Source organism: Pongo pygmaeus, chromosome 11 (assembly GCF_028885625.2).
Source record: "Pongo pygmaeus isolate AG05252 chromosome 11, NHGRI_mPonPyg2-v2.0_pri, whole genome shotgun sequence".
NCBI classification, from domain to species: Eukaryota; Metazoa; Chordata; class Mammalia; order Primates; family Hominidae; genus Pongo; species Pongo pygmaeus.
This window is the reverse complement of record NC_072384.2, coordinates 75,560,289-75,573,145: the sequence shown is the minus strand read 5'-3', so window position 1 is coordinate 75,573,145 and position 12,857 is coordinate 75,560,289. Positions and strand designations below refer to the sequence as shown.

Genomic DNA, 12,857 nt, shown 5'->3' with positions numbered 1-12,857 from the left:
TTTAGGGTACATGTGCACAATGTGCAGGTTAGTTACATATGTATACATGTGCCATGCTGGTGCGCTGCACCCACTAACTCGTCATCTAGCATTAGGTATATCTATCCCTCCCCCCTCCTCCCACCCCACAACAGTTCCCAGTTGGAGCATTTTAAAAAATCAGTTTGTACAGAACTAAGCATAATTTTATTTGCTAGTAGTTATGTGGGAATCTACTACAGAATCTACTAGCAAAGGTAGTTCTAATATAGCACATATTTAAATATATTTTTGTAGTACAGTATTTTCAATGAAAATTTGAATGTTCTTCAGAGATTTATAAGAATTAGTATTTTGCTATTTTGTTAAAACCTTTTAAAAGTTCTAACAAGTATAGGTAGTTCTTGGTAATGGAATTAAATTTTATGTGTATTTCATGTATATAAATTTTGTATATATGTATTTATTTAATAGGTCTTCATCCTCCAGGTCCACCTTTAGCAAGACCTATTCTCCCCCGAGAACGAGGTGCTTTGGATAGAATTGTTGAATATTTGGTTGGTGATGGTCCACAAAACAGGTAATATTTACTGGGGTGGTAGATAAATGAAAGTGAAAACAGGATGTGTGTGTGTGTACACACTAGATGTTTTACAGTTTTGTGGCACCTATTTTCTGACTTTAGAGCATAATGGAGTATTTTATAGCCCTGCAAAAGAGTACATATTCAATTATTTGACAGTAGAAGTTTTGACAACATAGTCTGGATTAAATCCATTTTGAAAAAATATTAACTCTGCTATAACTTTTAGAGAAACTGGATTATTTCATTGAAACTTTTAAACTTAAAGAGCAAAAACATAGTTCAACTCTGATAGGTTCTAAGAAATGGGGCTTTATAGGTATCAGTACTGGACTTGGTGATAGTAGTACTTTTAATGTTAAGAGCAATTTGCATGTATTTAGTACTTAGCAGTTCTCAAAATGCTTTTCCAATTATTCTTAAAATAACTCTAGGAAGATCGTATGATATGTATAGAGCAATTGTCAAAGTATAGATTTTTAAAAAATTCGTCGGATAATAGATGTTTGACAGTGCTCCTAATTAATATTATTTTAAAAAAGGAATCAGAATTTAATGTTTATGTAATAAATTGTATGTTATTCAAAATAGAATGACATTTGATATTGCGAAGTATTCATTGAGTATATCCACAGAGAACTGAGAAAGTATATAAATAGAAAATGAGGAAGATGCTTAGTGTAACTGGGAAAGGTATAAGATTCATGTATAGAAATTAATCTTTGGGTTGTACTAAACAAAATCAAATGTTTATTTGCTGCAACACATCTCAGGTTTTAATAGTATTCATTGTGAATCTCTAAGAGGGTTCCAACTTTTCCAGCCTTATCTGACCACAGATTTGGAGGCTTTCATCCCCAGCACTGTACTTTGGGAAACACCAAAATTTAAGTGTTCAGATGTCAAATATGTTTCTGCTAATTTAGTAAAGACATATTCATTTAACTGTTGCTTCATTTATTTTAAATTTGATGTATAAATTATATTTTTAAATGCTTGAAATTTGGGCTTTGGTTAATTTTGGCTTTTGTTTAATGAATATTGTTTGTGGTTTACTAAGTCTCATATAATTTGTTATGGCATATTTAGCTGTGTTAAAATATAAATTAGCCATGATGGCTAAATTAGTCTCTGCCATGAGCTTTGTCTGCATTTGTAACTGGTCTGTTCATTTTTCCTTACGGTGTAGGTATGCACTTATATGTCAGCAGTGTTTTTCTCATAATGGCATGGCTTTGAAGGAAGAATTTGAATACATTGGTAAGAATTATTGGGCAATGAGTTTTAAATATTAATTTACACTTAAATATTTTATTCTATGCCATTTTCTATGCAGTGTCATCTTATTTTATATACTCTCTTTGTATACATTGGTTAGGCATATTATCCTTATTTTAGTACATAGAGCAAAGCAGGGAAGAGAATTCAGGTTTCTTCCTATATAATGTACAGCCTCTAGGCCAGTTGTTCTCAAACCCCACTGTGCATCACAACCACCTGAAGAGCTTAAAATAATTATGAGACTCAGGACCCATTTACAAAGAGTCTCCTTTAATGGACTGAGTATGAGGTCCAGGCATCAGTATATTTTTTAAAGCTCTGCAGATGATTCTCATGTGTAGCCACTATTAAAAACTACTGTGGTAAATTGAAAATGCTTCTTAAATATTATGTACCACATTTTCATGGGTAAATGTGCAAGGTTCTGGATTTTAAAATACCTAATGATTCTGGTGACTAGAAATGTAATCTCACTAATTCATTTAAATCATTAATCTTATTCTGCTATCAACCTGCTGTGTAACTTATTACATAGTTAGCCTGCTATGTAACCTGTTATGCCTTTTCTGCCTTTAATTTTAAAAATTAAAATTCTAATAATTAGGAAGTATGCTTTAGTTCTGTTTAGAGCATCTACCATATTATTATTTAAATAACATACACAGTAACTTTTAAAAGGTTCTTTTGAATATCTGCAAAAGTGATCTTGTGAGTTAACTAATTAGTCCTTGAACTTTGTTTGGTTTGTGGTTTTGCTTATTTTTAAAAAATTCTCTGCAGCTTTTCGATGTGCCTACTGTTTTTTCTTGAACCCTGCAAGAAAAACCAGACCTCAGGCTCCAAGACTTCCTGAGTTTAGTTTTGAGAAGAGGCAGGTGGTGGAAGGTTCAAGTTCAGTTGGTCCCTTGCCATCAGGAAGTGTGCTTTCATCAGACAACCAGTTTAATGAAGGTATGAATATGTTAAACAGTTTTGCCCCTTAATCACATGTATTATTTAACAATAATAAAAGCATAATGCTTTTAGATAAAGATGGATTAATTTATCAGATTTTGCCGCATGCATGTGTCAACTATGGCTCTGTTACCATAGCCTCCTGTGTGATAGGTGTGATGTGTTTCACTTTTAACATGCAGGTTGTATTGTGATAAGCAACATCTAGCATCAGCTAGTTAAATACTGTTTATGGAGTGACCTTTTCTAAAAACTGTTGGGAGATTTGATTAGTAATATTTTCATGGGTTAATTTTTTCAATTTATCTGAGTGAAACAGATGATTGGAATTATGCAACAACTATTCAAAGGATAAAATACAAGATTTGTGATTAACATTGATAAAATAGGTTTGTATCTACCACATGAATTGGTAGAAATTACCAGAAAGCAGGAAACTTTGGAATTATAAAGTTACCCTTGCATTTTTTTGGATTGCTGTATCAATAGGACTGGTATTTTATTAAAACAAACAATTTTCTAAAGGTTCAGAAGATTAACATTGCCTTTGATGTAAAAATCAACCTTATTTTAGAGAAGCAATTTATCAGAATTTATTGAGTTTTAGAATTCATCTTACAATTCTGTTTTAGGAATTCTTGAGGAAGTTTCATGAAAACATGGAAAAGATGAGGTGGAAGATTAGACTATTGCCAGCTCTTTCTTGCTACAGTATTAATATTTGGTCAGGAGCTCTTTGTTAATCAGCTCTGAACTATGAAGATTGCCAAAATTATGAAACAGGCCATAATGTTTTGTTGCTATGTGTGATATGGAAAAAAATGCATATTAGAAGTTTAGTTCACATAATTTATTTACCAGTCAGGATTAATTAATTTCTAGGAATTATCATTTACATGTATTTGATATTTTCTTCATAAAAACATTGAGTACTGTAAAAATTGCTTGAATTGAGAATATTATATGAAGCAGTGAATTTTCAGATATCAGAAATTTAGTATGAGATTTGAGTATCGATTTTTTTTTTTAACTTTGAAGAGTGAACCTAAAATGTGTGTGTTGAATTGGGCTTGGCTTTTGGCTTACTAACAAATATCAAAGTGAATTTGAATACAGATAGCTATGACAGAGGCCTGTATTCTTCCAACACTGAATCAATGCATTCATCTTCTCCAAGTCTGCAGCATCAACTTCAAACAAAATGTCAATTTTTTTCTTTTGCTTAAGTTGTGCTCTGAGCTGCATGCTGTCACATGCAAACCATCTGCCTTGCCATTGCAGCCTTTTGGAACTGAAAATTAAAGGATTTCATACTGAAGATGCCTAGAGGAAAAATTGAAGTCTTTTCCATGACTAGCCCTGCTTATAGAAGCTAAAGTGAATACCTGTAAGCTAATAGTTGGGACAAAAAAAAAAAGACAAGAAGAAACAGTCAACACAGTGAAAATCTTGATAATGAGTCCCATACTTTCTGTCTTCTGCTAAGGTCAAGATAGATAGTTAGCAAACAACACCCAGCTATACCTATCCTTCTCATCTAACCTAGGAGGAGCAATACCCTAGATGTCTCATTTTCTGTCTGAAATTCCTGGAAAGAAGTCTTACTGGCTCAAACCCAACCCCAATAAGGTAATGTTATTACATGAAGACAAAACTGGAGGCAGGGTTTGATAACTTCATAATGCTAAAAACTGAAGCAACAATTCCGTTTGGTTAAGATAGTTTCTAGAATAATAACTTTCATACTTCTCTTTGGATTCATCAAAGTGGCCATGAGCATCTTTTTCTTTGGCTTTCTAGAAGATTGAAACTTTTCTCAAGACATCTAACTCAACACTGTGACACACAGTTATCAATTCCAAGCTGGCTTCCTTTAGTAAACAACTAGAAGTATATCTGATGAATAGATGAAGCTGCATTTGTTTTGAACACTGGTGGCTTATGAGTATATTGAACTATTAATGAAGACCACATCATCTCAATCATCTACTCTTTGCTAACAGCCAATGTTTTAGATTTCTGATTTCTAAATGATGTAGATACTTGAGGTCTGAAAAAAAAAACTTTTCTGCTTTAATTCTTATATTATTAAAAGTATTGCAGTGGCTCCTTCTTAGCAGCAGAAATTGTAGAGATGAAGTTATTGAAGTTACAGATGGAACCAAAAGATAACTTTCTTCCATCCAAACTTTTCTTTAAACAAATATCAGTAAACATTTTTATGAACAATCAAGAATTAATAGAAGAATTTTTTTTTTTCAATCTGTGATGTAAGGATTTTGAAGTTAAGTTTTGCCTGGATTCTGATTTTGGAAGATTTCGCATTTAGGATGGGGCACAAAGCTGTTAAAATTTCTGGACTGCTCTTTAGAAAAACATACAGAATCTTGGAAAGTTTTCATCAAAGGAGGAGACCTAGAAGAAATTTCTCTCATTAATTTCTCACCTGAATACCTGGAATATTTTTTTCTGGAATTTTACATCCAGATGCTTTGGTAATAGATTATTAGAGAAATACAAGAAATTATGGATATAGATTGTCTTTTTATTTGAGGGCATACTAAATACGGCAAGAAATGAACTGCTTTTAGGTTCCTCAGTTTCTTTTATGGTTAAATAGATAGTACCGTAATACTTGAATCTCTGCTAAGTTACATTAAAGTGGTTTATCAGTTTTATCAGTTTTACCTTTTTTTAAAAAAACATTTTTTTATGGTATGTGATAATCATTAGAGTACTAGGTTTCTACATTGTTGGTATTCTAATGCAGTGATTTTTTGGCTAGCATGTTTACAAAATGTTACTGTTAATATTGTGTTTTTATTGCCCAGTTTGTCTAGGTCTCATGCAGTTATTTTAGTAGAATATAGTTTTTGTCCAATGGGAAATAACTTCCTAATAAGAAAACTCATGGCATCTAATCAATACTATCAAAAATAGCAAGTGAAATTTATATAAGGTAAAATTTAACTTGATAATATGATTTTAGTCCTTCTCTTTCTTTTATGCAAAATACTGTTACCATTAGGTTGCGCTGAACAAGGGAAAATTCTAAGTTTAGTATTTTTGTTATGCTCCAGGAAATTAAACTATTTGATAATGTAAATTTTGTTGAATTCCATGTATTTACCAGATCCATTAAATAATCTTTTTATACCTTTGTTTATATTTACTTATGTGCAGCCTTCTCAAGATATGTAGTATGTTTTTGCATGTTTATTTTAGACATGGAGATCTTTTGGCCTTCTCACTCCCGTTTCTAAAACACTTTCACTGAATAGTTTAGTTTTAGATCATTGCTTAATAATTAAACTCTTGGCCAGGCACGGTGGCTCACGCCTGTAATCCCAGCACTTTGGGAGGCAGAGGCGGGCGGATCACAAGGTTAGTTCAAGACCAGCCTGGCCAATATTGTGAGACCTTGTCTTTACTGAAAAATACAAAAATGATCCAGGCGTGGTGGCATGCACCTGTAGTCCCAGCTATATGGGAGGCTGAGGCAGGAGAAGCACCTGAATCCGGGAGGCGGAGGTTGCAGTGAGCTGAGATTGTGCCACCGCACTCCAGCCTGGGTGACGGAATGAGACTCCGTCTGAAAAAAAAAAAAAAAAAAAAATTAAACCCTTGTCTAATTTATTTGCTCAGAAATGGTAAATAATTAAATGGTATTCTGTGTGTTGATGAATACTAACTATTATGAGTGGTTATAATTTAACTGAATTTTATTTACTGAGTTATTGGGTTGAGTTGGGGTGAAATTTATACCTTTGTTTCTTAAATATAAGTTAACCATTTTCCTTAAGGCAGGAAAATCTTGTAAAAAGTGCCTTGTTTAAAACTTGTGAGTTAAAGACATGTTGTCAATTTTAATTTAACACAGTTCCTTTGGGTAAGTTTGTAGCTTACATATATAGTGGACACTGAGGAGTTAGCAAGGCAAAAATGTATGAAGTTGTTTTGCTAGACTATTATTTAATTTTCTTAAGAAATTATTTTTTCAAGAACTAGAGTAAAACCTAAACATGATATTCTTTACATGTTTTTGCATGTGTGTAGTTTATAGGTGGGGCAGTGGTATTCATTATATAATTACACTGTTTTATGAGTTTCAGTTTTCTAGCTGAGTTGAGACTTTTCCCAAACAACTGGAAGCCAATTGTTACTATTTGGTAAAAGAAAATAGTAATAATATCTCAAGAATATTGAGGTTGGGGTGGGGTGATGGCAGGAGTGGGGAAAGAAATTGCATGGATCATTTTTTGTTTTATGACATTGTGGTATATTGTTTTCTTGACATTATAGATGCCAGAGTCGATTTTAAAATTTTTCTTATAGATGGAATTAGGTCATTCAGGTAATTGTTTCATGTCTTAGTCTTAAACTGGGCCATAAAGGGAAGAGTAGGGTTGTTTAATTAGTGTGAACACAAAGCCTGGTTTCTCTTATAGTATTTTATGCCCAAATATTAACATCTTGTGAAATGTATTTTATTCCACCAAGCTGTTTTAAACTACAACTTCATGGAAGAAATTTGCTGTTTTTGTTAGAATGGGCAAATGATGCGCTTCCATAAAAATGAAAAAAGTATGTTTGTAACACATTAAATAATCTTATAAAGCTCTGTGGTTATTAAATTTATATGTAATTCTCTGTTAATCATTTACACTTAATTATTTAGATCTTGTTTGATGACTTCTTACAAAATGGCATTGGCATCCAAACATCAATACCTATCTTATTTAGACTACCTGATGTCTACATTGTAGGTGTCACGTCACATACTAATTTTTTGTAGTGTTACTGCCATTAAAAAATTGCTTTTCTGCAAATTAACCCAGGGGAAGAAACTTAATCATTAATAGGCTCTTTGATTATTTTCAGTTTCCACCCATTTCACTGGTTTTGTAGTCTTCCACATATTCTCTGAAATACAATAGTGACTGGAAGACTTCGTGTATCTTGTTGTTTTCTGTTTATGATAGCACATGGTATTTCTATGAATTCTTGTATTGCAGACATTTAAAAATTTCAGTATTGTAGTTCTCCTCCTTGTATTAGCCACTTCTTTGTAGCGCCAGAATTTGTACATTAAATTGGCTTTGACTAGTAAAGTCTATTTTTGAAAATAGTAACATCACAAAACTTTCATATGACAAGCCTTGAATTTTGATACGTCTCCTGTTTCAGTACAGTATTGAGGCAGTCTGTCAGACAGAATATGACAAACTATGTGGGCCTGTTTTCACTTAAACATGTTTATTGGTGAGTTACATCCTGGATTCTTAGCTTTTTGTTTTTTCATTTCTTGTGGCTTTATTGGTTTGTTTCAGAAGGCTTACTAAACTATAAGAAATTGTGAAGTTCTTGCCAAGTAAATACTGCTCTATGGCCAGAGAGTTGTGGAAAACCATGATGCTTAACATTCTGTCTTGGATACATTCTGTGAGGGTAGAATTACAAATGATTGGTGACTCCTGAAGTTTTCCACGGATAACTTGTTTGCCCTTGTAGCAGAAATGATTTGTACATGCCTGTAGTTTCATTTGCCCTTTCTGCTTTTCCTTTCTGCTCTGGAACATTGAAATAACAAAATTCAAGTGACTTACTGTTTTCTAACTTGGATTTTTATAAAATTCCATGTGTGTAGCAATGCCATTTTAAGTTCCATATTAAGATACAGATAGGATTTTAAAAAATGAAGTTTGGCACAAATTAATTTATGGACATTCCTTACTACTTTTTGTGAGCATAGGAAGTTTTCATGTAGTAAAACTATAGAATTTGGGCCTTTATTCTACATATCAAAAGGAGGAAGGTGGTTAAACTATATAAGCTGGAGTCCAAGGTATCTCTTTAAAGAAATAATTCTTTTTAAATATTTTTAAAGTCTTGGCATAGAGTATGTGAGCTATAGATAAACTGGTATGGTAAAACCATGGATTTCTAAGACTTCCATATTAACACTTGTGCATATAACACATAATTTCTTTGCAAAACAATTTTATTTATTTAGCAAAACTGACCTGTATTGTACAAGGAACTTAATTAGAACTTTTTACTAAGGCTGGCCTTCCCTCCAGAGTTTTTGAATCAGTAACATTTGTAGTATGTAAGGAATCATCTATGAGAGTAGAAAAATCTGCTTTTTTTCTTAACTGATATGGTTTGGCCATATTTCTACTAGCAAAAATATTAATTGCTGTTTTTTTACATAAACAAAGAGATACCTTAAAGCTAGATTTTTATCTTTAATGTAGAAATTGGGTGGCCCAAAGGTTGTCTGCTCCAGTCATTCCCTCCTCCATCCTGTTCTTTAAACTTTAAAGAATTAAAGGCAGTTTATTCAATACAATTGTTATATTATTATTAAGGGATTTAAATTCAATAATACTTAAAAAGAGAGTTTAAAAGGAGTAAATTTTCATGTAGGGACTAGTACCCTTAACTTCTGCTATGGAGATGGGATTAAAAGACCCTTCTCTTTCTCTCCCTAATATGCTAGGTATGTAGCACATTCTGACCCAGAGGTTAAATACAGAGGACTTGTCTTGCAGAGGGATGAGGAGAGACTAGTCATGCCTTTGGAAAAGATAGAAACCGGACTTCCCGGTTTTTGGATAATAGAGATGTATATCAGTGTAGGAAAGCACCATCCACCCACAAAGTACACATTTACATATTGCTCACAGGGTTGCCTGGACACAAGGGAAACAGTTTCTTCAGGAAATGTAATCTGGACATTAATACATTTGCATTGTTTGCTGGACTATTGTATTATAGCACATAATTCTGTTGGGACTATGATTTTTGGACTTTCAACTTTCAGATGTGTCTTTAGTAACTTATTTTGTATGAAAATATGGGACATTAGAAAAAGTATATTTATGGGTTTATTTCCTCTGAATTCCTTTTTTTCTTCTGTCATACTAACTGTAAAGAGAGTTATGTACTTATTTTAAAAGATTTTAAGGATAATGTTAGACAATTGTATGGTTTCTTTGTGTGTGTGTGTTTATCTTTTGCTTGCCTTATTTAGCAGTTTTAACGTTCGGGTATTCCTAAAGTTTTGAATCTTTATCTTTTCAGAATCTTTAGAACAAGATGTTCTTGATAATAATACAGAGCAGACAGATGACAAAATACCAGCTACAGAACAGACAAACCAAGTGATTGAAAAAGCATCTGACTCAGAGGAACCAGAGGAGAAACAAGAGACTGAGAATGAGGAAGCCTCAGTGATTGAAACCAACTCCACAGTTCCCGGAGCTGATTCTATTCCTGATCCTGAACTAAATGGAGAATCTTTGACTGCAGAGTAGTAAATGCTTCCATGTGCCTTCAACTGGATATTTATAGTCTCGTTGATGTCAGTTATTGCTTTTTCTGTGGCACTTACTTTTTTTGCCCCTCTAAGGGTATGCTTGTGTATCATTTGAATTCAGATTGCCTAGCTATTTGAACATCTCAAAGTTATATATACTGAGTATTAAAAGCAAGTTATATCAGTGAAGTAAGATCCTTTTGAATGTACAAAGACCCACACTATTGAGACAGCTTTTAGATACTTTTTTGTCCATTCTAAAAGTAAGCAAACATGATTGCCTTGTTTTCTGTATGTATAACCTGTAAATATCCATTTTGACATAGGAAGAACTTTGGTTAAGAGTAAGTTCTCTAATTGTGTTTGTTTTAAGGAATGAAACTTGGTTAAGATTTTGACTACTTCATTATTAAAAATTGATAGAATTTTAGCTCCTGAGATATTTACAACTGGGGGAAATGTCTATTTAGGTGTTTACATTAAGCGGTATGAAAGTTGTTATTGTTACCACATAGACAGTGGTACGAATTCTCAATAAGAATGCAATGGAACAGTTAAGTAGAACTGTAACTACATAGGCACTGGTACGAATTCTCAGTGAGAATGCAATGAAACAGTCAAGTGCAGTGTTTCTTTTTGATGTCTTTTATTTTACAACTGGGCCAAAGGCACATGATGTATATAATTAGTTTATATTTACACACTAGCATATAGGAAATATTTCTGCACTTGACCCTACTTGAATTCTGAGCATTATTTATACGTATAAAATGATGATATATAAGTGAATTTTGTGCTCTTGTTTGTATTTTATTAAGGAAAATAAAAATAATCTGGCATCAGTTTCATTTTGCTAAATATCTAGTCTTCTTCAAACAGTATCTTGGTGGGTGACTTGGCTACCTGAAAAATCTTAGGAGGAATAGCTCACAATACAATAAATCTGTAGATTCTGCTTAGAGCAAATTATGGTACTTTTATTCAGACTTGTTTCCTTTCTAGTTAAGAGAAATAGTGACATTTAGAGATTTTAATCAAAAGTTAGGTTTTTCTGATTCAGGAATATTGTAGGCCAGCCATTTGTAATTTTTAACTTTGAGAAACAAATTTTGTGAGAATAGGTAGTGGGTTGCTGTTAGTTAATTGGATTTAATATTTGTATTAAGGATTAACTGGAAAAAATGTGTCTCAGTGCTGATTCTTGGACCTTTAATACAGTGTGCTTATCTGTTATGGCCTCCTTTTATCTCTCTTCTCCAATATTAAAAAAAATGGAAATCGAATTATTATGCTGAAGGGAAAAATATACCTGTATAAGAATGGTGTGTTTGGCTAATGTTTCTAAGTTGCACACAGTTTATTAAAAAGTGAACAAAACATTTTTATCATTTAAAAATCTATCTTTATGATTTAATATCTCATATGTGACTTTTTTTTTTTTTGGAACTCAATCTGTTAACAGTCTGGGACATCTGGTATAGTAACCAGAGTTTTTGAGCCTGCCGTATTGGGCTTAAATTTCGGGTCTGTAGTCTTGGGCAAGTCACCTAAACTCACTGAGATGATTTTTTCATCTGTAAAATGGGAAGAATTATGTTTATTTTTGAAGGGTATTAGGATAATTAAAAATAATGTAATGTGCCTAGCACACTACCTGATAATGATGGCATTTGTTCTTATTAACGTCTTTAAAATATGCAAGGACCATAAGTTTTTCCTCTTGCAGATGAGGAAATTAAAAAATAATACAAACATGTAATTCAGCTTCTCAGATTCAAGCCAATGTTTTTTGCATCAACTTTTCTTTATTGTATGTATGTATATAAATACATAGATTAAGGAAATAGGAAACTGAAACTCTATAGAATATAATCTTTTTAAAAATAATTTCATCAGGTTTTTTGTATGTTACTGACCCATATGGATTTTAGTAACATCTTGCTTAGTCATGTTGTTATAAAACATTCAAATTCTGATATACATTGCTTGAAAATGAGTAAGTACCTCAGAGAAATTTGATAGACTCAAACACATAGTATGACAAATATCTTTGAAAGAAATATGGAGGAAAGTTAAAAGGGGATTAGTAAAATTAATGCAATAGGTAACATGTTTGTAACCATATAGTATCCTTTTAGATATAAAAGCTTATTTTCATTATTATTATAATAAACAGTTAATGGTTGAAACATTAGTAAAATGTCCTATTACTGATTATTAAGACTAGTATAAATGAGAAAAGCCAAGCTATTAAGTACAATTAGCTACAGTGATCTTAGCTTCCTTGCTTACAATTGTTCAGTGGGCCATCATCTAAATTCTTCTATGTCCCGAGCGTGATCTACAAACATGGTCTAGCTTCTGTCTCTCCATCTTCCCACCATCGTTGTGCTGTAGCCATATGGAACTCCTTTCAGTTCTCTGACCATGCCCTTTCCTGCCTCAGATTTCAGCTTAAATTTTCCCTCCTCAGAGAGATGCCTTCCCAAACTCCCCATCTAAAGCTGGCCTCTACCTTTCATCTAAAGCTGGCCTCTGCCTTTTACTCTCTATCATGTCACTCTCTGCTCACCATCCTTATCACAATGTGTATTTGATTTGTTTGCTAGTTTACTGTCTTCACAACATAATGTCCGTTTGTGCAAGGGTCTTATTTTTCTTATTCATGTCTGTATCTCAAGGGTCTAGCACAATGCTTGATGCATATTGTGTGAATAAATACTTTGTTGCCAAATCCAG

The 12,857-nt window shown here is 32.8% G+C and overlaps 1 protein-coding gene across 2 annotated transcripts in view; it reads left to right on the top strand.

The window, feature by feature from the left end:
* The window catches only part of LNPK (lunapark, ER junction formation factor), an 80,393-nt gene extending 68,854 nt beyond the window's left edge, over positions 1 to 11,539 (top strand). Inside the window, exons 10-13 of one of the 2 annotated variants that reach the window (XM_054477783.2) lie at positions 469 to 559; positions 1,752 to 1,822; positions 2,624 to 2,794; positions 9,884 to 11,539. In XM_054477783.2, the coding sequence (XP_054333758.1) occupies positions 469 to 559; positions 1,752 to 1,822; positions 2,624 to 2,794; positions 9,884 to 10,116 (566 nt within the window). In that variant the 3' untranslated portion in view covers positions 10,117 to 11,539. Of the gene's footprint in view, positions 1 to 453; positions 560 to 1,751; positions 1,823 to 2,623; positions 2,795 to 9,883 lie in introns of both variants that reach the window. The other variant, XM_054477781.2, reaches the window with a different exon arrangement.
* Positions 11,540 to 12,857: the final 1,318 nt, after the last annotated feature.